The sequence below is a fragment of the Acomys russatus genome, chromosome 5, assembly GCF_903995435.1.
Source record: "Acomys russatus chromosome 5, mAcoRus1.1, whole genome shotgun sequence".
NCBI lineage: Eukaryota > Metazoa > Chordata > Mammalia > Rodentia > Muridae > Acomys > Acomys russatus.
In genome coordinates this window covers 25882485-25906895 of record NC_067141.1, presented here as the reverse complement: position 1 = coordinate 25906895, position 24411 = coordinate 25882485, and the positions used below count along the sequence as shown (strand labels likewise).

The 24411-nt window shown below is 43.0% G+C and overlaps 1 protein-coding gene across 6 annotated transcripts in view; it reads left to right on the top strand.

Annotated features, from left to right (window-relative positions):
- Ppp6r3 (protein phosphatase 6 regulatory subunit 3) overlaps positions 1 to 24411 on the top strand; it is a 113884-nt gene that overhangs the window by 46823 nt on the left and 42650 nt on the right. For 4 of the 6 annotated variants that reach the window (XM_051145768.1, XM_051145767.1, XM_051145766.1 and 1 more), the window contains exons 3-9: positions 2979 to 3211; positions 8346 to 8532; positions 11151 to 11288; positions 14225 to 14263; positions 14353 to 14418; positions 16981 to 17093; positions 21059 to 21172. In XM_051145768.1, the coding sequence (XP_051001725.1) occupies positions 2985 to 3211; positions 8346 to 8532; positions 11151 to 11288; positions 14225 to 14263; positions 14353 to 14418; positions 16981 to 17093; positions 21059 to 21172 (884 nt within the window). In that variant the 5' untranslated portion in view covers positions 2979 to 2984. The remainder of the gene's footprint in view (positions 1 to 2978; positions 3212 to 8345; positions 8533 to 11150; positions 11289 to 14224; positions 14264 to 14352; positions 14419 to 16980; positions 17094 to 21058; positions 21173 to 24411) is intronic. The other 2 variants (XM_051145765.1, XM_051145769.1) reach the window with 2 other exon arrangements.

The window sequence follows — 24411 nt, the reverse complement described above, 5'->3', positions numbered from 1 at the left end:
CTTTGTGTAGCCCTGGCAGTCCTAGAACTTACTCTGTAGACCACCTGGCTCTGCTTCCTGAGTGCTGGGATTAAAGGAGTGCACTACCACCCTTGCCAAGTTTTCTACTTTTAAGGTAATAATTTTGAGCTGGGCCTGGTGGCACACACCTTTAATCCTAGCACTTGGGAGGCAGAGGTGGGCGGATATCTGAGTTCGAGACCAGCCTGGTCCACAAAGTGAGTCTAGTACAGCCAAGGCTACACAGAGAAACCCTGTCTCGAAAAATAAACAAAACAACAACAATAATAATTTCGAGGCAAAATTTTTTGAGAACATTGGGTGTGAGTGAATTTAGCAAAACACCATAGTTATAAAAAGCAGATATTCTTTACAAAGATGGACCTTCCTTTCCTTTTGTTTGTAAGAACATGTAGATATTGGTGAGCTTTTCTGGTAGTGGTCTTAACAGGATGCACTTGACTGGGTGGATGGCTAAGCTGTAGCTGATAGAGAGCTTTCATTTGGGCACATGGTAACCTTGTGCTTCACCATACTCTCAAGGAAGGCTCCTTGACTCCTTCTGAGGCTAGCAGACCTTAAGTGGTTCTGTTTCTGTGGAGGCTTGTTCTATTTGACTGTAATTTTATTACAAGCAGACTTTGAGACCTCTGTCACATTCCATGAGTAACTAAGTGCCTTTTGGGCTCTGGGAGCCCAAGTATTTCATGGTGTGGTTATGGAAACCAAGTTAAGGAAAGACTGTACATGAAGTGTTATTGAAGGTTGACTGTCAGCTGTTTCTTATAGTGACTTAGGATAGTAAACTTGTCTAATTCTTTTTGTTTTTTCCAGACAAGGTTTCTCCGTGTGGCCCTGACTGTACTGGACTTGCTTTGTAGACCAGGCTAGCCTTGAACTCACAAAGATCTGCCTGCTTTTTCCTCCCCCGACTACTGGAATTACAGGCATGTGCCACCATGCCTGTTTGTCTAATTCTTAACTAATTAAGTCCTGAAGTTTAGTTCTTTTCTTGGATTTTATGACCTCAGATTTTTAGCTATTAATGAACTTACCTGCTGCTTTGCAGTAGGTCTTCACTTCCTCTGTAATAAGGAAAGTTTGTGGCAGACTGATCTGAGAGTGTGTGGGTGTCGTCTGTACCCACCCAGCAGTTCCCCATTGAAGATTGGAGCCCCCAGCCAGGCACTGAGGACTGGTCAGCAGTTCCCACAGTGCAGGCCACCAAGTGGGTTGGAGCCACCATTGAGTGGTCCTAAGCGCCTCTGCAGACAACTGAGCAAAGGGAAGAATGGAAGAAAAATAAAGTTCCTGAAAGCTTGGCGGGGGAATAAGGAAAGTTCTGGTTAGGCCTCATTGTTTGTCATTTTTTGTTAAAGATGTCAATTCTGTGAAGAATGTATTCTTCATCCTTCCAAAAAAAAAAAAAAAAAAGAGTTGTCTTTTTCTTTTTTTCTTTTTGGAGACAGTTTTGCTGTCTTAGCCCAGACTGGACTTAAGCCTGCAGTAATTTTTCTCCATCAGCCTGCCAAGTGTTAGAATGTAGGGTATGAATTTTTTTTTTTTTTTTTTTTTTTTTTTTTTTACTTAAAATATAGTTTTTATTTAAATTTTTTGGTTTTTTTTTTGAGACAGGGCTTTCCTGTGTAGCCTTGGCTGCCCTGGACTCACTTTTTAAACCAGGCTGAACTCCCAGACACCATCTACCTCTGCCTCCTGGAGTGCTGTGTGTTCTCCAAAGATGTGTGCCACCATGAAAAGTTTTTAAATTAATGGGCAGCAAGCTTGTTGAGGCCAGAAGACAACTTGGGAAAGGTGGTTCTTTCCACCCTGGAGTTGTGGGAATCAGCCTTGTCACCAAGCACCTGCATCTGCTCAGCTACCTTGCCTTTCTCTCCATTCTTTTTGCTTGTTTTGTTTTTTGTGACAGGCCCTCTCTTATGTTACCCTGCTGATCATTCTGTAGACCAGGCTGGCCCTGAACACACAGATATCCTCTTGCCTCTTCCTCTGGAGTGATGGGATCAAAGATGCAGGCCCAGCCAGCATTATTAAGTTCTTAAATATGAACGAATTACTCCTTTTTCTGTTATGCCGGTTTTGGTTTTGGTGGCAGGTTCTTGCTATGTGGCTCGGGCTGGCAGGAAACTTATGTTCTAGAACTATGAGTATGTTGCTTTTGCAGGTTAAAATCATTCCAAGCTTTTGTGCTCCATATTTCAACATTTTAGCCAATTAAAAATATTTTCTGGGATGGAAAGATAGCGCAAAGGTTAAGAGCACTTGCACCTATTTTCAATTTCCAGCACCCATTTTGGTAACGCACAAAACATCAATAACTCCCATACTAGAGCACTCACCAGCCTCTTCTGGCTTCCATGACCATTTCACAGAGGTCATGTACATACAAAATAAAAATAAATCAACTAAAAAAACTGTAGAAATTCTAAAAAGAAAGCCAATAAATCAATTCTTTATTTTATTTTTTCCTGAGAAGGGGGAAAATCCTGCCAATGTTACTCCTTAAGAAGTCATTTTGTAGCTGGGTGCGGCGGCACACACCCTTAATCATAGCACTCAGGAGGCAGAGGCAGGCAGATCTCTGAGTTTAGGGCCAGCCTCTTCTACAAAGTTTCCAGGGCACCCAGGGCTACACACAGAAAAACATGGTCTCAAAAAACTGAAAAAAGAAATAGTTTTGTGGAAGACGGCTCAGCAGTTAAGAGCACTGGTTGCTTTTCCAGAGGTCCTCAGTTCAATTCCCAAGAACCACATGGTAGCTCATAGCCGTGCGATGCCTTCTTCTGGCATGCAGGTATGCATGCAGACAAATCATCTTGTAGTTCAGTATGAAACTGCTTTAATTTTGTATTAATGCCAAGTAAGCATTGTAGACCAAAACTGAGCTGAAATTTCATTTATGGAAAATTAGTAAGTAAAGCTGAAATTTTATGACGTAATCTCTGCGTTTTGTTTAGAACAGCATGTTTTGGAAATTTGATCTTCACTCATCATCCCACATAGACACGCTTCTAGAGAGAGAAGATGTAACCCTGAAGGAGCTAATGGACGAAGAGGACGTCTTACAGGAATGTAAAGCACAGAACCGCAAGCTCATAGAGTTTCTGTTAAAAGCAGAATGTCTCGAAGACTTAGTCTCATTCATTATAGAAGAGCCGCCTCAAGACATGGATGAGAAGATCCGATACAAGTAAGAAAATGTCATCTTTGCTTTAGGAGGGGTAAAAATTCTTGTCTAAGAGTTCCCTAGAGCCACAGTAGCCATTGACAGGTTAAGAGGCCAAGAGCTATAGGCTTTATGGGGCACACAGTCCATTCTAGAGCAGACTCTAGTGAATCGTGGGCATCTAAAGTGTTCTGAATCTTAACCAGATGTACATGCTTTATAAGTGACAAGCAAACTTCAAGTATCTTCTCCACTTCCCAGATAGGGAACCAGAAATCTGTGATTGGCTAAGATTGCCTAGAGGTCTAGTCAGAGCTTGGGTAAGATCAGCCCTCTGTTGCCTGAGCTTGAAGCATGGGTCACCTGGCTCTTAGGGGACAGCAGTGAAGCTATTTCAAGCAGTGAATGACCTAATGAATGAAGTAGGTAGAGTGGGTTTGCCTATTCGCGGCTAGTTTAATTGAATCTGCTTACAAAACAGCACTTGTAACACTTCTTTGTATACCTCTGGGAACACTGAGCAATTTGTGGGCATGTTACTATTGGCTTGTAGTTATTTCTAACATGGTTGAAGTAGTCAGCATCCCTCACACTAAGAGTACCTTCAGAAATACATATCAGTTGTGATCTATCAAATAGACAGCAGAGTGGCAAGAATCATGATCGTAGAAGCTCCCTTTCCTGCCTCAGGCTACCCTTATCCAGGCATCTTTTTCTTTTTCTTCTGGGAGAGATATATGGTGTCGGCAAAGTACCTTTGTTTTGTTGGTTTTTTTTTAAAGATTTTATTTTATGTATATGAGTGCTCTATCTGCATGCACACACACCTGCATATCAGAAGAGAAGCATTAGAGGGTGTAGATGGCTGTGAGCCACCATGTGGTTGCTGGGAATTGAACTCAGGACCTCTGGAAGAGCAGATAGTACTCTTAACCTCTGAGCCATCTCTCCAGCTCCAGCAAAGTACTTCTTAATTCCTTTAAAGTTCTTATGCCTTAGGTTCTCAAGGAGGCCCTTTCCTCTGCTATCCTTTAAGTTGACACTCAGCATTAAATGGAGACCACAGCATTCAGAGGATACTGGTGTCTTATAAAGAAAGAAAATCATCTGCAGCATAAAAAGAGTAGTGTTATCTCTGTTCCTCTAAATACCTTGCTGCTTTGGAATTCCTGCCACAGTGAGTTAACATGTAAGTTAGATAGGGCTTGTACAGGTCATAAGTGGCGGTGGTGTAATAATAGGTCCAGGATAGTGGGCCTGCGATCAGACCACCTGCAGTGCTCTGGCCCTCTCTTGTGAGGTTTGTCTTCACATTCTGGATGAAGTTACTTGCTCTAATGCTATACCCTTTGTGAAGTGCTAACTCACTGAAAGGAAAGCCCTGTGCTGACTATGCTGCTTAGTGGACCTGAAAGCTTGCCAGTGGTACTGCTTTGTGTTGCTGTGCTGTGTTTGAAGCTGTAGAAGCAGGCAACCTCTCACACAGTCCCCTAGATGTACTGGATGATGCCATTTGGAGGAGCAGTTGAGTTGGGTGGAGCAGTACTCCACACTCTGGCCCAAACAAAGGCATCATTGGTGTGCAATATACGTTGGATGACCTGAACACCTGGAATAGCATGGAGGGCTTTGGGGAAGGAATTTGAAATTTTTGAGGGTTAAGATTGATTGTCACATGCCTTTAACCCCAGCACTTGGGAGGCAGAGGCATATAGAGCTCTGAGTTTGAGGCCAGCCTGGTCTGCCGAGTGAGTTCCAGGCCAGCCAAAGCCACACAGAGAAACCCTGTCTTGGAAAAAAACAAAAAAACTTAACAACAACACCAAAACCCAAAACAAAAAAACAAACAAAAATTGATTTTTGTGGACAGGGGAAACCCAAGTAAGAAGTAAAACCATAGTTTGTCAAAGAAGCCCTCTAGAGAAGAAAGCAGGCTAGGGCAGAACAGCTGAAGGTGGTGGGTGGAGGGATTCTGGAGGAAGCCTTCACTTGGAGCGGGGCAGCAACCAAGGACATTGTCATTGTGTTAGACAAGGAACAGCCAGCCAAAAGCATGGAAGCCCTAATGTGCATGAGTGTTTGGTGTACTGTAAGAACAGCAGGGCAGCCAAGGTACTGGTGGTGGTGGTGGTGGGGGTGGCACATTCCTTTAATTCCAGCATTCTGGAGGCAGAGGCAGGCAGGTTTCTTGAATGCCAGGACAGCCAAGGCTACATGGAGAAACTGTCTCAAAAAACAACAACAGGGCAGCATTATGACTGGAAGTGGCAGGAAGAGAGGGCTAGGGATGAGGGCAAAGCACCCTCTAAAACAAGCCATGTAAGGTTTTGAACATTGAGTGATGGATGTTGGCCTGACCCTTGTTCTTGTCTACTCTGGGTTATAGGCACTGGGAGACTGGAGAAGAAAGGGAAGATTAGTTAAGGAGCTAGTAACAGTCAGCCTAGAAAGGTCTCGGTAGTCTTTTTGGGGAATGGGTTAGAATCCAAAATAAGTTGGAACTGAAGGCGCCTCCTTGATGTGAGGTCAAGAAGGAAGGGTTGGGAAGGCAGGGCTGTTGGAGGTTTACCCTGGGTAGATGAAGATGGAATAGCTGTAACATTGAGGTTACATGTCAAGGGAAAGGCAGGCATTTGGCTTCAGCCCTGTCAAGCTTTAGATGCCTGCTTGGCATGGAGTAGAGACAGGGAATCACAGCAGGTGGCTAGGTGCCATATGATGGCAGGGACTTAGCTGAGGTCACCTGTGGAGTTGATTGAAGGGTGAATCAGGGTTCCACACAGGGACTCAGAAGTAGCCAGGGCAAGAGGAGACAGGTATGAGCTGCCACCCAGAAAGCCACTGAAGACAGGCTTCAAGGAGGAAAGAGATCATGAGCGTAGACTGCTGCTATGACAATCCCCAAGTTCGTAATATGGCAATATCAGCCCTGTTGATTTGGGTCCTGAGAGCCTAGCTGAAATGGCTCTGAAGAAGAGTGAAAGACAAGCCAAGACATCTGCTTCAAGTTATTTTTCAGCAATGAGAGGTGAGAGAACACATAGTAGCCAAAGGCAGATACGGGGTCAGGAGAGGTGTAGGTGCTTTATTTGTTTTCCTAAATAGTGGAAATGGTGATCTGTGTGTGCACTATCAGAAATGATGCAGTAAAGAGGAAGCCATGTTAGCCAAGGTATGGGCTGTCTAGTAATGCCCTGTGGGAGGTTATTAAGAACATTTGTACAGTTTCTCCTAGAACAGTGGTTCTCACTCTGTGGGTCATGATCCTTTTGGGGTGCAAATGACCCTTTCACAGTCTCCTAAGACTGTCGGAAAAACACAGATTCATATCAGTAGCAGCACTACCTTTATGAGGTAGCAGCAGAAATAGTTTTATGGTTGGGGTTACTACAACATGAAGTATTAAAGGGTCACATTATTAGGGAGGTTGAGAACCACTATCCTAGAATATAGAGAGTAATACAAGTTGTTATTTACTCATTAAACACCGTTTTGATGCCAGCTCCTCCTCGTTGTGTTCAGTGCACCCTGGAAAGTGGACAAGGTAGGAAGTAATCCTAGTATGAATTCCATAGCTGCAGATGTGAGCACTGTGTACTCCTGTCCCTAGTAGGTGGTTACAGTAGAGAAGTCTGCTGTGGCATTGATGAATGCCTTTTTACAGTATGGGAGAGACTCGTGGAGAAGAGCCTTCCAGAAGACAGCTGTTGGGTAGTGCAGTCTACCTGCCTGCATGCCTGCAGTTCTGCTTTCTTCTCTGTGCCCTTCCTGCGTTGGTTCTTTTGGAGACAGTCTCATGCTGTTCATTAGTTTCACTCAGACCCTTCCAGGTGCAGTGGTCACCTGCTTGCCTTACCTTCACACGTGTCACACACTCCAGCCCATACTCTGTCACCTATCATATAGCCACTTTGGTTGCCTTGTTGCCTTCTTGACCTCGTCAACGTTTGAGCTTGCATTCCTGTGACTAGCTGGGCCTATTGTTCCTGACTGATTGGCGGAGAGTATATTACAGCAGAGAAGGGAACTGTGGTCAGATAGTGTTGTCTGATGAGTCTAAAATCTTTAAGTCTCCTGTGACCATTGGAACAGGATGAGAGGTAGCTGGCAGTTTAGAGGGCATGGAGACCATATGTCTACTGTCTGATTGGCAGACTGAGTGGTCTGACTGTCAGGAACAAACATGGCTGAGGTTACAGGTTTTTCTAAAGCTGTGAGGAGTTATATGCAGAGCAGATGCTGGCTGCTCTCTGTGTGTCTATGGCCTACTAAATGGTGAAGAATGACAGTGGCCCGGTTTCTTGCCTGTCCCTAGCCTCACAAGACCCTGGAAGGCTGTTGTGGAAAGCATATAGATTTGTGTAGCACTCTTCTCTCATTTCCCAGTACCTCAGCCCCTTCAGTATATAGTGATGGGTTTTTTCCCCCAAGATGGGATGGAGACTAAACATTTGGTAGCTTATCAGAACTTTATCATACCACGTGTAACCCACCTAAACGGAGCAGTGGCCTGCGCATGTACCTGCCACAGGCTCAAGTCATCATCACAGCTGTGTATAGTACAGTATCCTTGAAATTAGCCTCCCCTAACTTGTCTTTCAGAGTTTGCCACTCCTCTGTCCACATGAGCTATGAAGGCTGTCAGGACACTGCACCCTTACTGAGAAATTCTACTGTTACAATGTGACATCCTTATTTCTTGAGTCCTATTTATGCCCTGAAGTTGTGTTGAAACAGAAACATATTCTTTTTGTTTGGTTGTTTGGGTTTTTTGTTTGTTTTCTGTTTTTTGTTTTTTGTTTTGTTTTGTCTTGGTGGTTTTTTGTTTTGTTTTGTTTTGTTTTGTTTTTGAGACAGGGATTTTCAAGACCTGGCTTTTCTGGACCTTCCTCCTGAGTGCTGGGATTACGGGTGTGCACTACTACACCTGGCTCAGAAGTGTGTTTTTACTAAAACTTGGTTTAAAGGCAATTTTTTAGACAAAGTAGAAAATGTATTTTAACTTAGAGGTTGGATGGTATAGACTGAAGGTGATTTTAATTCCTTGTAGATGGTTTTGATGATTTCACAAAATCTTAGGAGACCTTCCTGATGTGTGATGTGCTTGCTGTAGTAAGCTGTTGCCATTAGATGATAATGCAATGTCCTGTTCTTCTAGGTATCCAAACATATCTTGTGAGTTGCTCACTTCTGATGTCTCCCAGATGAATGATAGACTGGGGGAGGATGAGTCCTTGCTAATGAAATTGTATAGCTTCCTCCTAAACGAGTCCCCCCTGAACCCACTACTCGCCAGTTTCTTCAGCAAGGTGCTAAGTATTCTTATCAGCAGAAAACCAGAACAGGTAAATACTGTTTCCAAAGGTAAGTAAGTACCTGGGCTGTGCATCCCCAGGGTGATGACAGGAACTTGGCTGCAGTGTTCTGAGTTTGCCTGAGGTCCAGTTTCTACAAAAAAATGTATTTTAAGTCTGCAGCAGTCTAAGCAGCCTTGCTTTATATGTTAGGGAGTTTTTCTCCTTGGACATACCCTTTGAAGGGTCTCAGCTTTGTTTGTTAGCGTATTCTTGATTTCTTCTCTAAACAAATAATCAGAAATATTTTTGCGATTGAATCTGAGTATATAGCTAATGACCCTGTGGGTTTAAGAGTTGGCTTTGCTTTGTTGTTCTCTAACAATGATCTCCAGAAAAGCTAGAATTAAGTCTTCCTGAAAATGAAGCTCATTGGTGCTTTGCACACAGCGATAATTTATTTTAGCTTGGAAACCTGAATGCCCTTGTGTCTCTGCAGTTCCTAGCCCATAGCACTGGGTAGAAGTACACACTTCAGTGTTTTTACAGATAAGCTCTCTTTAAAATTGTGAAAGACTTTCTGAGCTCTGCGTACCAACACTCAGACTCAGGGTCAGTTCTCTTACATGTCTGGCAGTGATCTATGTCAGTTGAATCCTGAGTGAAGAGTCCTGCCGCTGGTTGCTCCTTGTTTCTCCAGCTAGAATTCCTTGGATGATAATGAGGATATAGCACTGTGGCTTTTGTAGCTGCTTTTGTCTCATGAGAATTGTGTTTTCTGTTGCTTAATAAGTATTGGTTAGGATTTAGGCACTTCAGGGGATGACAAAAGTCCAGATTAACATGGCTTAACTAGAAAGATTATTTAGCTTCTAGAACAGTGTCCAACTGTTGACTGTGTTGAGTGGCTTAGCTTTCAACAATGAAATCCAAATGCAAGCCTTGTGGTCTTTGCTGTACTGTTCTGTGGAGGAATGCCGAGTGAATATATCAGCCGTCAGTAAAGCGCTGCTTAGCCAATCAGCTGGGCAGAAGGACAGGAAGTGGAAGGCAGACTTCATGGATGGGAGAGGAAAAGTTGGACTGTTGGAGAGGGGAGGGTTTTTGGACAGTTGGAGGAGGACGGTGGGAACTCGACGAGGACCGGCCCAGGGTCAATAGTGACAAATGCTTAGAATATATGTGTGTTATAAGGTTTAGAGTAGTTTGTTTAGTTTTACAAGAGTAGATTAGAATCAGTTCAGACTCTGCCCGGCGAAGTACTGGCAGCTTTAAAAAACGTTTCAGTCTCCCTGTGTCAGTTATTTGCTTTGTAGGCTGAACGGATACAAAATACTGTAACACTGTTCATAGCACCAACTAAGATTTGTGCCAATAGGATCCAGGATAAGTGTTTTCTGCCATGGAATTGTGGTGTAGTTTGCCTGTATGTGACTTTTTCCTCTTCTTACCTTTTCTTCAAAGAGTTCTATAGGACTCAGCTGTGAGCGGCATGGTTGCAAGTCCTTGAAGATGTGAATCTATTTGCATTGTCGTTTAGGCAAACAGTGCAGTGGCTCATTTTGAAGTTACTTGTAGTTGTAGTTCTAGCTGGTAAGCTTCTTTGTGCTGGTTAGTGGAAGGCCTGTGACTCTAGCAGGATGCGCTTCTGAGTTTAAATTCCAAGACAGCAGCTTGAAGAGATTCTAGCATCTCCAAGCCTAGGATTTCTCATCTAGAACAATGAATCTCCACCTTCCACACTTAGTGCAATTTTGTGACAAAACCCACCACTCTGTAAAGCTCTCCTAGGTCATGTGGTAGGATTTTAATAGATGCTGTGGGTCTACAGATACAGATAAGAAGACACAGGAAACTGCATGACAGAGCATCATTTCCATTCCTCGTTCATCCCCCATCATCAGAGCTCGCTCCTTATTATTACACACACAGAAGTGCAACCTAGATCACCTTGTGGGCCAGGCAAGTTAGCTACTTAGAAACAGAAATCTTTGCTTGAGTCTCCCTTGTTAGAATATTTTGAATATTTTGCGTTTTATTTTTAAGTCTAATAGGCTCACTTCATAAAGTATATTGTTACTGCTTAAAAAATTTTTTTTTTGTCTGTGGGTTTTTTGCATATATATGTGTGTGTGTGTGTATGTATGTATGTGTACACACACACGTACACACACACCATATATGCCTGGTTCCCACAAAGGCCAGAAAAGGGTGTTGAATCCCTTGGAACTGGAGTTACAGGTCGTTGTGAGCCACCATGTGGGCAGTGGGAATTGAACTTGGGGTTTCTGGAAGAATAGCCATGCTCTTAACTGCTGAGCCATCTCCAGCCCCAAATAGTATATTCTTTAGCTGTTTTAATATCTGTTCTTGGAGAATGAACAATGAAAATAAACAAAAGACAAAGGTTCTGTTGGCTTTATTTTTAGTGGGGATGCATGCTGATTTGGAAGATGACTTTTATTTAAGTTTTTTTTTTTTTTTTTTTTTTTTTTTGAGGGTTTTAAATGTTGTAATTGTTAGCCAGATTCCTCATTTGATATCTACTTGCTAATTCAGTGCCTGCCCTGTTCTTAAGCTAGCTGGCAGGATTTGAGGAATGTTAGTCACTCTCTCTAGATTGTATACCTCAAGTTACGCATCTTTCATTTTGATTTGTTTTCTTCTAGATTGTGGATTTCTTGAAAAAGAAGCGTGATTTTGTGGATCTTATTATAAAGCACATAGGAACTTCTGCTATCATGGATTTGCTGCTCAGGCTCTTAACATGCATTGAGCCTCCACAGCCCAGGCAAGATGTTCTGAATGTGAGTAGAGATGTCCTGCTGGGGATGCTGTTGTGGGTCACTGGGCTTCTGTGTGCTGGGGGAATCTACAGGATGAGGAGGCCTGAGGATGAGGCAAGACAGGGTAGTCCCAACACAGAAAAGGATCAAATTTTATTTTATTATTTTATTTTAATTTTAGAGACTGGTCTCTCTATGTAACCCTGGCTTTCCTGGAACCCACTTATATTCAGGGCTGGTCTCAAACTAACAGAGATGAGCCTCTCTGCCTCCCAGGTGCTGGATCTGACCAGCTTCAGATTTTAGAGGATGGGGGCTCAGGATACATAGATCCCTAGGTATACCAGATGCTCTGTTATTTGCCCTTAGCTGGTTGTGTTGTTCTGTGGACAATGAGAGTGCTGAAGATTTACCTGAAGTGGGGTCTAGATGTAAACAAGGCTTTCTAAAAATGTGGCAGACCTGCCTCTTATGGGAAAGTCAGACAAAAAGAATGGGGATTAATGGAAGGGGCCTACTTTCAGGTTCAGACAGGTGGTAATTTTAGGATATATACATTTTGAGTAAATAGATGTTTTAGGTGAAACTGGACTTGAGAGAGGCTTGAATAGCCTGAAAATAAGGCTTTCCCTGGTCCTTGGCTGTGTTCATCTCTCCACTTACCCTTACCTTCTCTGTGGTTGCACATGCTTATAATGCCAGCACTCCACAGGTTGTGGCAGGAGTTTTTTTTTTTTTTGGCAGGAAGATTTTAAGTTCTAGCCAGCTTGGGCCATATAATGACATTTTGTCTCAAAAGAAACAAAACATGTATCTCATTGAAAATGAGTTTTGTTGAAAAATTCTAAAAGACCTAAGGGATCAAGAAAGACTAGAGGGTTTTTATAAAGAAAGTTTGCCTGGGGTTATCCACTGCAAGACACACACTGCTAAGATGACCAGGTATGCTTTTCTTTATTTGAATGGTCAAATAGAGTGACCTATCAAAGTCACCAAGGCAAAGTAACTGAGGTATACAGCTAGTGCTGCAAGCTGGTGCCCTGGGACTTAAAGGGCAAGGCTTCAGATAGAGGCACCTTGCTTCTTTTGTGTGTCTCTATAGATCTTGCTCTTTTCTCAAAGGGGGTTCAAAATTCTGGGAAAGACCGTTAGAGCAAGGGGGCTGATGGTCATTTTATGTATGGGCTAGCACAGAGGGAAGTTTATCAATGTGGCTTGATGTAATGGGTCTATTCCTCTGGTTACTTCTGAGTTGAATTTTTAGGGCCCATTTCCAAAGAGGTTTACTTTTGGGGAGAGTTGTGTGGGTAGTAATGGGAGAGCAGGGTAGAGGGAAATTCCTTAAAGTCTTTAAGGTCATAGGTACTTGTGACTAGCTATGTAGAGGATAGAAGCTCAAAACTGGCTAGCTCATCATATACCAAATGTGCTGGCCTTTCTCATGGCCAGGAACAGATACTTTAAAGCATTCCTGTCAGAGTGTGGCCCCAGGTAATACTGTGGGAAATTTCAGCCTATGCCTACAAATTTCTGGGGAGATTTGTAAAGTTAGATCTTAGGTTTGTAAAAATCTTAATTGTATTAAATTTTATTTATAAAGTAGACTTTAAAATAGCTCAATGGGAAAAGGCACTTGGCTGCCAAACCTAATATTTTGAGTTCTAGTCCCAGAATCCACATGATGGGAGAGAACCCACTCACACAGGATGTCCTCTGTTCTCCACACATGTGCTGTGGGACACGGATACACACAAAAAAATAATTAAATGTAACTAAACAGCAGTTGGGTTTCTTTTACCATAAGCCTGCCCATTAGTATTTGTTTGCATTGCTCTTTGATAGGTCCCCTGTAAGGAGCCAGAGACAGCATCAGGGTTTTGTCTCTGTGCCTTTATCAAGTTGTATTTGGTTTCTTGCCCTCAACCCCATTCTCTTCAACCTTTCATGGTCAAGTGGCCTTTCTCAGTGCTGAACTGCCTTATATTTTGTGGTATTTTGGTCCCTTAGGTAGCTAATACTAAGCTTGCTGGTTTCTGTTTCTTCTTCTTCTCCTTCTTCTTCTTCTTCTTCTTCTTCTTCTTCTTCTTCTTCTTCTTCTTCTCCTCCTCCTCCTCCTCCTCCTCCTCCTCCTCTTCTTCCTCCTCCTCTTCCTTCTCCTCTTCCTCTTCCTCCTCCTTCTTCATCATTATTTTCTACTCTGATTCCTTCTGTGTTTCCACTCATTGCATTTCATGTAGCGATTACAAAGAGATTATTATAGTCTCAGCAGCTCTACTTTTGAGACAGGCAGATGGCCATCACCCTGCTTCTAGGGTGTCTGACCCTAGTGTTTCCTGCAGAGGATTTGGGGGTCTCTCTCTCTCTCTCTCTCTCTCTCTCTCTCTCTCTCTCTCTCTCTCTCTCTCTCCCTCTCCCTCTCTCTCTCACACCCACACACCCCCCCTTTTTCCCTTTTTCATTTGTTTTGGGTTTTTCAAGACAGGATTTCTCTGTATACCCCTGCCTGTCCCGGAACTCAATCTATAGACCAGGTTGGCCTGGAAGTCAGAGATCCCATCTTTGCCTCCAAAGTGTTGGGATTAAAAGCGTGCACCACCATCTCCCGGCTTAAAAGCCCCCTTTCCTCCTGGACTCTGTTAATCCAGAGGCTTCGTACTGAGTGCTGTTCTTCATTCATCTTGGCGATAGTGTGTACTTGCTCAAGACTCCAGTAGCAAAAGTATAGCCCTGTAAATGCTGAATACCCAGTAGGCACCACCATTGAGCATAGTTTGAGTGAATACCCAGTAGGCACCACCATTGAGCATAGTCTGAGTGAATACCCAGTAGGCACCATCACTGAGTGTAGTCTGAGTGTGTGGCTATTGGGAGTTGGGGGGAATTGTTGGTGATTGTGGTCACTCTTAAAATGATATATTCACTGCATTTTCCTTGGGGGACTTTTTAATTTTCTGTAGTGTTCAAAGTCCAGAGAAACCTGTAAATTCTACTTAAAGGTGATGGCTATTTCCAGTATGTTAATCTTCACTGGGGCTTGAGCAGGAGCCACTCGTTGCTATGATCACTTCTACAATGTGTTTTGCAGTGGCTAAATGAGGAGAGAATTATCCAGAGGCTTGTGGAAATAGTTCACCCATCGCAAGAAGAAGATGTAAGTTCTCTTAAGCAACTTTTTTCTTTCATATAAAAGTGGTTCACTGGCCACGGAACTTATCTGTGTATATGTGAAGGGGATCAGAGGGGATGTGTGGAGCAGGGATAACCTGTTGTTCTTAAGTTGTGAGGAGCAGGAAGCACCATCTTCTTCCCAGAACTAGGGTCATGCTAAACCTGCTTTGTGATAAATCTCTATCCACACTTATTTTTCTTTCATACCTGGTTTTAGCTTAGAAGATGGAGCCACAGGTACATTTTGAGAGGTCTGACTACTGCTTAGTAAGCAGCACAACAAGGTCTGGGACACCACTGAACCTAACAGTGACTTTGTGGTCTTGTTACTGACCTTGAGCCTCATTGGTTCAGCCTCAGTATGGAGACTAGAGACAGACATTTTGGCAGTGGTTCTGAGGCTTTGAGTTGACTGTTACACATTAACCCTGCCCTGAAGGGTGAGTGTATATGTCTCTGAGGTCTGTAGCATCGCTTCTCAGGAATCATGCCAAGCTGTGTGAGATTATCCACAGTCATCCATTATCTACAGGCATGGCAGCTATGCATGGTTCAACTTCATGCACATTAGGGTTAGGATTAGGGGTTAGGGTTATAAGTGTTGGCTTTAGGGTGATCCAGGTGATCAAGGCTTTTGACTTTAAGTCCTCCTCTCATGCTTCTAAAGTGAGCAGTACAGATGAGCAGGTCAGAGGAAGACAAGTTTTTAGCCAGAGGATATTTGTTATTCAGGTGTGGATTTTCTGTGGAAATGGATTTACTCTCTTCTTTTAAATAATCTGCTCAAAAATTTTTTTATCAGTCTTTAGCAATGGTACAGTGGCTAAGAGCACTTGTTGCTCTTGTAGAAGACCTGACTTCAATTTCCAGCACCTACTTGGAAGTTTGTAACTGCCCCTAACCGAACTCCAAGGGATCTGACTCCCTCCTCCGATTTCTATAAGCACCATGCACATACATGGTGCATTCATACATGCATACACATAAAGTAAAAATGAATCTTAAAATATTTTTTTCATACTTAAGGCTAATCTAAGATGTATTCTTCACTTCTCCACCATCATCTTGGATTCTGGGGTACATGGTCCATTGTGGTAGCTGCTGTTGTTACCAGAGTTGATATTCTCCATGGATTCCAGGGCTTGTGTGTGCTGGGTGCTAAGGGAGAACTCTGGGCTTGACTTACTGGGTACTAATTTTTTCCCCTCGGAGTAGGAGCTCAGTAGTTCCAGGAGCTCAGTTCCCATATTGTCGGTCATGGCCAGTGCAGGTTGTGGAGAGTGATGACATAAGCAGAGTTGTTCCATTTGTAGGGATTGCTTTTCATAAATAGACTTGCTTCTCACTGTGTTCTTGAGCAGAACTTGGATTCTTCAGGGCTTTCCCCTTGTCTGTACAGTCCTTCTGAAAGTATAAAGGAGAAGCTCAGATTTATACATTTTCAGTTTAATTTTCTGTGTATTGATGTTTGTCTGGGAAGATAGCCCCAGGGATGCTCATTTTTTAAGTCCAGGTTTAGTTCTGTAAGAAGCCATCCTTGGTTGCTGTGCCCTCTGGTTTTCTGCTTTAATATGCTTAACCTGGCATGTTTTGTTTTGTTTTTTAAACAATGTTTTTAGATTTATTTCTTTTTATGTTATGTATGTGTGTGGATATTTTACTTGCATGTATGTTTGTACACTACATGCATGCCTGGTTCCCACAGAGGCCTGAAGAGGGCGTCCAGTCCCCTGGAATTGGAGTTACTGATGGTTGTGAGCCACCATGTGGGTGCTGCAAGTTAGACCAGTGTCTTCTGGGACAGCGGCCAGTGCTCTGAACTGCTGAGCGATCTCTCCAGCCTACATCATGGTTTTTGAGAAAAGGCAAAGCATGACTAGCACTGTGACTCCTGCCAGTAATCCCAGCCAGTGGAAGGTTACAGCAGGGGAGATGCACAAGTTAGAGGCTAGCCTGCAGTATATCTTGAGACCTTGTCTCAACCCTCCTGCCCCCCGTCCCCCACACACACAGAAAGAGAGAGAGGGGTTAATAATCATTTTAAAAAAGTGTTAGGTTACTATGAGTGTGGATTCCCAGTATGTATCATCTCTCTAGAATGTGGTGGTGTGAAATGTTATCGTTTCCCACAGGACAGGAACCAGGGATGCTGAGGCTAGAGTTTCCCACTGCACCTTCTAACGTCCACAGAGCTGTATTAGTTTTTGTTTTAATTTTTGAGCTAACGTGTATCTGTCTGTGCTAGGAAAGAGATTGTTTGGGGGATATCTTTTTTTCTCCTCAAGTATTTAGTCAAAGACATTTGCCCATGCCAGGCCTTTGCTCACATGTCTCTACATATGGTGGTCTACACTGTGCAGCTGTGAAAGAGCAGCTCATCAGCCTGGCAGGCAAATGCTTCCGTCCTTTGGGGCTTCACTTGCTCATTGAAGCTAATAGACAGTTTTAATTTGTGTTACCTCTCGAGCAATTTCTCCCTTCACTTTTTACTATAAAGTTAACTTCTAACAAGTTCTATAGCTAAAATTGTACCTTTTTCCTTTAGCGACATTCAAATGCCTCACAATCACTTTGTGAAATTGTTCGCCTGAGCAGAGACCAGATGTTACAAGTTCAAAACAGTACAGAACCAGATCCCCTGCTTGCCACTCTAGAAAAGTATGTTTACCACTTGGTTCTTATTTCCTCATTGATGCTGTTTGATGTGTAAGTGACTGGTAAGTGAAGTAACTGCTCCTTTGTTGGCATTGTGTCATTAAACCCTGTGCAAAGCAGGAAAGCCTGCTATCCTTCATCTACAGTTTGTGACCCAATAGAGACCGAATGAGCAAGAAGGGGAACCGGTGGCTTGGACAAGTGGACTTTCAAGTTCTCAAAGCCTGCAAAGCTGAGTTTTACAGAGCCATCCTGCTATGAAACAGTCACATCATGACTTGGAGGGTTTTTAGGGTTTTTGTTTTTTAAAAGATTTATTTATTTATTTATTTTTATATAGTATTCTACCTGCATGTCAGAAGAGGGCACCAGACCTCATTATAGATGGTTATGAGCCACTGTGTGGTTGCTGGGAATTAAACTCAGGACTTCTGGAAGAGCAGCCAGTGCTGTTAACCTCTGAGCCATCTCTCCAGCCCATTTTTAAAAATAGAGTCTTCTGTATGTATGCATTTGACCCATTTAAGCCATCAGTTTCTTCTGAAGATCTTCTAAGGCTACTGTGTCTTTTCAGCTGACTCAGGGTGCTTGAGCAGTTACCCTGTTCATATTGAAGGGAAGGTCCCATGAAGATAGGCTGCTGTTTTTAATTTCCAGGATTCTCACATTTTCAGAAAGAACATTGGTTGTTAACATGGGTATGTCATTGACTTGTGCCCACACTGTTACAGTGGTATTGTGGAAAAGCAGGCTCCCCCATGGGAGGAGTAACTGGAAAAAGTGCACAGGTAGCAGTGGATGCAATGGTTTTCTTCTTCGCTCTTGGCTTGTCTCTCGTGGCAATAGGTGTCCCTTCATAGTCCTCCAATGCAAAGAGGCTTTCTACATCTTTTGCCAAACCAAACACCAAGCAGCTTGCTGTTAACTATCTTGTGAGAAAGCTGATTTGTACTCCTAGAACTGTTGCCAATGGAAAGACTCATACACAGTGCCCAATTGCATAGATTTTCATGTTATGTCTCATTTTATATATGTATTCTTTTCAAACACAAGATCCTCCACATCTAGATATTTACAATTTTAGCACTCATTAGGCTGACCTGTGTAAAACTGTTATCTGAGTAGGTTAAAAATTCTGAGTGTTTGGGTGTGTGCGATGGTATATGTGCCCTTAAACCCATCACTCTGGAGGTAATAGGCAGGCCAATCTTTGAGCTCCAGGACAGCCAGAGCTACATAGTGAGACCCTGTCTTAAAGAAACAAACAACCAAAAAACTTCTGTTTTGAGTATCAGCAACTTCGTATGATTTACAGAGCTGCTGAAAAGTAGAAACACAGCAAAAGCAGCTTGTAATTTTAATGTTTTTAAAACTATGGGGCCTTGAAATCTAACATTTATATTTAGAATGTGTCAAAAAGTTTGTGAGCTGTATTTAACTGTTGGTGGTGGCCACATGTATTAAGTGGTCAACAGTGAGCTCTGAACTCTTCAGGGCCACCAGAGGCCATGTATATGCTTGCTTCTATGTCAATAAATGTTAGAGTGAATGTCTTCAGGTAAATGGACCAAGTAAGTCAACTGTGTCTTTCTGCAAGCTAACATACATTGTGGTGGCTTCTTTCTCTTTCGCTCTCCTCCTTTTCTCCCTACCTCTCCCTCTTTCTCTTACTTTAAGGAATGATTGGTTTAATTTGGCTCTCAGTCATCATGACAGCATGATGTATCCAATATGAGGCAGTTGGTTATGTTGGATACAGTCAGGAAGTACCCCACCCTTTTGGGGTTTTGGTTTTTCGAGACAGGGTTTCTCTGTAGCCTTGCCTGTCCTGGCCTTGTTCCATAGACCAGGCCGGCCTTGAACTCGTAGCAATCTGCCTGCCTCTGCCTCCAAGGTGCTGGGATTAAAGGCTTGTGCCACCACACCTGGCATGACGTTGGCAATTCTTATAAAAGAAAGCATTTAATTGGGGCTTGCTTATAGTTTAAGATGTCTAGTTCATTCTCCCCATGGTAGGGAAAATGGTGACATGCAGGCAGACTTGGTAGCTGAGTGTTCTACATCCAGATCAACAGTAAGAGAGAGTGAGCCTCTGTGCCTGCTTAGGCTTCTGAAACCTCAGAGCCTACCCCCAGTGACATAACTTCCTCCATCAAGGCCACACCTTCTACTCCTTTCAAATAGTGTCCCCATGAGCCTATGGGGTCATTTTATTCAAACCATCACATTGTCTATATTTAGTAGTCAAAAGTACAGTTACCTTATGTTAGTGATATCAGAGTGAGCCAGTCTTTTGATGAGACATACAAAAAGATTCTCTGTATTAGAATGCTGAATGACCCGTAGGTTTAGTACCACTGTGCATTTCTGTTGCAAGTGAAAGGTACGGGTTTAAATGGGCTGAAGCTGAAGAGTGAGAGAAGTGCTATCAAGAAAGACATTCTGAGCCAGGCGTGGTGGCACATACCATCATTAATCCCAGCACTCTGGTTTGCTGTGAGTTCGAGGCTATCGTGGTCTACAAAGCGAGTCTAGGACCATCAAGGCTACACAGAGAAACCTTGTCTAAAAAAAGAAAAGAAAGAAATTCTGAGTTGATGGAATTTAGGAAGCAGTTTGGGCCTAAATTAAATGCGTTCTAGCTAGTATCTCTCAAAATTTGAAATAGAAAAATTCCTTAAAATAGTTCTATTTGGGCTGGACTAGGTATCTTAACGGTAGATTAATGAACTTAGAACTTTTGTTATTTGAGACAGTTAATTTTATAGATATGAGCCTTTCTGTCACTCACCCAGTTGAAAAACAGTTGTCCCAGAGATGCAGGTGAGTAATCTCGATGGCTTCATACACTGTGAGTTTTGCTAATATCACTCCTGTATTTGAAAATGGGAACATCACTATGTCAGAAAGCACCTCCTAGTCTAGAGGCTAAAAGGCACCCCCCTATCATGTGTGGCAAGTTCCATCTCGAGGTTCTTGGTGCGGTCTCTTCTGGACAATGGGTAGTGCTGTTCCGATAAAGCTCTGGATGCAGCACCAATACTGCGTTGTAAAATCATAAGCTTTTGTTGGCTTTTACATTGTTTTGTCCATCAGAATGCTTCTGATATGACAGAATTCCAAGTTGATGTAGCCGTGAGATGGTTGGGGCCAGTTTGCTGTTGTTGTGGAGCAGATGTCAGTGGATCTGAAAGTGTGGCTTTACTGTGATATCACAGGGACAAGCATCAGTGCTGTTTTGCTGGGGGCCACCTATGAAGAACACAGTTGCCAGAAGTGTAACTCCAAACCTCTAGTCCAGTGGTTCTCAATCTGTGTGTCAAAACCCCTTTTGGGGTGTCAAATGAGCCTTTCTCAGGGGTCACATATCAGATACTTACATTATGGTTCATAACCTTATAAAATTATAGTTATGAAATAGCAGTGAAAATTTAATGGTTGAGGGTCACCACAACGTGAGGTCACAGCATTACGAAGGTTGAGAACTCACGCTCTAATCTATGCTTAGGCTGCTGTACTGTGTACCTCCTCTAACAGGGATTTCACACACTTTTAGTAATGTTTCTGCTGATTTATTACTTGAGAAGTGTAGAGTAAAAGCCAATGGTGAGTGGTCTCTTTGACCTGTCTTGGATCTTTGGTAATCACACAGCAAGTTCTAAGTATGTACAGTACATCACCATCAGCTGTTACCACTGCCACCACCCTGCTTTAAGTAGGAGATCACACCTTCCCTTGAAGTATTTGTTGCTTCTTAGGAAGGTTGGCAAAAGCTAAAGGGCCCCCCTTATCCTCTTAAAGGGGATAAACTTAACACATAAGAAGAATCGCTGTAGTAGTGACATCACAGTAGAAAGCAAACATGCCCATGTGTGGATGAATGCCCATAGGGATTGTGTTGGATCCTTTTAGTTATTACTGTTAAATGGCATTTCAATCGGCGCTTGACTGTTGATTTCTTTCCCCAGGCAAGAAATTATAGAGCAGCTTCTGTCAAATATTTTTCATAAGGAGAAGAATGAATCGGCCATAGTCAGTGCAATCCAGATTTTACTGACTTTACTTGAGACTCGAAGGCCAACGTAAGCTTTCATTTTATCTCACTAAAATCCATTTTATTTTATTTACAGATGTCTTAAAAGCTAAGAGTTAAATTCTTGCCAGATGAGCTGCAGTAGCATGTCACCGGAGAGCAGGTGCTGCTGAAGTTACTGCTGTAGAGACACTGATTTCTTGTATGTGTGTGCTACCTATTTAGAGACTTAGATAAACAGTATGGTTTGACCAATAGGTTATTGGCAGCACATTGTGTTTGCTGGTGCTAGTGTGCCACTGAAGTAGATGTGAGGTGAGCAAACCCCAAACATGGACAGTGGCCCAGACAGCTGTCTGAGTGTGTGCTTATGAAGATGGGGGAGGGGTTTCCAGGTGTCAGGTGCTGATAGAAGGCCTCCAGATTCCCTTCTTCAGACTAACTTCTGTTGTTTTATGGGGCTTACTGTGAGGGTATTGCACTCCAGAGGCTGGATGAGCAGGTGGCCTGGGACCTTAAGAAATCATGAACATGGTATGTTTTTCAATAAGCGACTGGATTTTGTATGTTGTCTTTTACTGTTTGTGTCCATTGTAAGTGTGTTAGGACTATGCAGAGATTGTATTGTTTTGCCTGTTGTTACTGGACCCATCCAGTGAAGCAAGTGACACGGGCAGAAGGCTGGCGTCCTTGGCCGGCAGGCAAAGTCTTCAGCCAGTGAAGGCTTCTGTTTTTCTCTCAATGATGAAATATATGTTTCTGGGGTGGCAGTGAAGGCAGCCTCAGTAGCCCCACTTCCCAAATGCCTAGTCCCTGTCACTGGCCTGCTTAGTCTTAGTGATGATGGAAGGCAGTAGGCAGTAGTGCTTTCAAGTTTATTGTAATTTGGAGAATCTATAATTTGCCTTTCTCCTTCCCAGAAATTCATATTTTAAATCACATAAGCAGCGGCAAGGTATGTCTCACAGCTCATGTATCAGGGCCTTCCTACCTTCCCTGTCTATGGCTTAATGTCATACTGAGTGTTGCTGTGAGGTTTGCACAGTGACTGAGCTGAGAAAGCAAGAAAAACTTGAGGAGTAGTACACATTTTAGCAGATGTAAGGGGAAAAGCACCATTTTAAGAGAGTAAAAAAAAAAGTACCATTTTAAGAGAGGAATCCATGGTGGCAGTAAAAGGGGATGTACGCAAAGCTTTCTGTGAAGAAGCTTTTGGTTTCAAACATTGAGCAAGATCATACTTTTAAAGTGCACTTAGATCTTGGAACTTCACCTTATCCTGGTAACATTCTGAGTCTCAAGGAAAGGGTTTAGTCTCAGAAGCATCTGGGAAGAGGGCGAACTGTGCCCTGCCTTATCAAAAAAGTCCAAGTGAAGACCCACAAAGGGAAATTTGCTGCTGTGTTACAGCCAAGAAAGGTAGTGCTACAAGAGTTCACATGTCACAAGCTGGAATAGGTTCCAGGTGGTTTTACAAAAAAATACAACACCTGACCTGTGTATCTTAGCTGCATCCTCCCTGTGTTTCCTCATGTTGTTGACACAGTAGTTTTAGTTACGTTTTTGTTTTGTTTTTGAGAGAGAGACAGAGACAGGGATAGAGACAGACACTGACTGAGACCGAGACCAGATGCTGGTAGTTTGTACATGCCTGTAAGCCTTTCAGTAGGCAAGCAAGGCAAGAGAGACAGTCCCCACTGTGGTTGCAGGCCTCAGATGTGGAGCACCTTGAGGGAGAAATGACTGTATATTCACCAGGATCCTTCTCCCCTAAACAAAATCTTAAGCCTCCCATATAAAAGAAACTACCCCTTCAACTCTAAGGATACAATGAAGAACACTGTAGTGAGAGGAGATGACCAGGAAAAAGTTCTTCTGTCCAGTGGGAAAGGCAGGAATACTTGAGATCACTGGTGGTGTTGTTGTTGTGCTCCCCCCACCCCCACCACAGTCAAGGGAAGGATCACTAAGGAAGCCCTCCTCTGAAGACCTAGGAGCTAGGGGTGCTAAGGCTAAGGCATTTCTCTCCTCCCAGTCCCTCTCCCTGGTTTCCAAGTGCCAGAGAACAAGTAGCAATAGAATGCTGCTGGAAGGAAGAGAAGGCCAGTGTGTGGAAGGAGACTCTTCCAAGGCCCAAGAGGAGCAGGTTTACTAGGAAAATCTAAGCCATGGATGCTGCATATGTAGAGAAAAATTTGGCAGTTAAGCAGAAATAACTAGAGACTGGAGCACTGAAGGCTACCATAACAACCTAAGCCTTGCCTCGCTCAACTGATCACACTCAACACTTAGGGCTAGGAAAGAAGACCCACATCTACTCCTCCATAAATACCACATAGACCAGTTTCTAGTCCTAAACTGGATGGACCTATCCACTAAGGACTATGAGGAAAAGAACCTCAACAAACTCAGAAGAGAAAGGGCAGTAAGAGGAAGCAACTCCAAAATATTACCGCTGTCAGAAAAGAGGGATTTCATATAAATACCAGTATCATGTGAGAGCTCTAGAAAAGTGGGCAGTATGTAAACACAGAGCCTCAGTAAAGGGATGGGAGATTGTGTGAAGATGCAAGAGATAAGAACAGAAATGAAGAGCCCTCGGCACTTACCATAGACGCCAACATCTGAAAGAATCAGCACAGGAAACCAGAAATAACTCACAATGAGGTTAAACATAAACATCTCCTGTTCGCTGAGGGCCTAGCAATAGTTGACAGGACACCAGGAACAAATTTGAGTCCCTAAGTCTTGGTTTCTGACCCTGTTGGCCAATAAAAAGAACCAAAGCTCCCTTGAATAAGTGGCTGGCACAGTTAACATACAGCAACTGAAGGGAGAGAAGTACTTTAGGGTTTCTATTGCTGCAACTAAAGCAAGTTGAGGAGGAAAGGGTTTATTCTTCTTCCCATGGCTTGCTCAATCTTCTTTCTTTCTTTCTGGTTTTCTTTCTTTCTTTCTTTCTTTCTTTCTTTCTTTCTTTTCTTTTCTTTTTTTTTCTTTTTTGTTTTCAAGGCAGCTCCTGCCTCCCACGTGCTGAGATTAAAGGCGTGCGCCACCACGTCCAGCCCAGCCTGCTTTCTTATAGAACTCAGGACCATCAGCTAAAGGATGGAACCATCTACAATGGGGGAACTCTCCCTCATCATCACTAATTGAGAAATGCCTTACAGCTGGATCTTATGGAGGTGTTTTCTTAATTGAGGTCCCCTTCTTTCAGATAACTCTAGCTTGTGTGTCAAGTTGGCCTAAGGCTACCCAGAACAGAGGGGTTGTGGTTTGAGTTTCCAT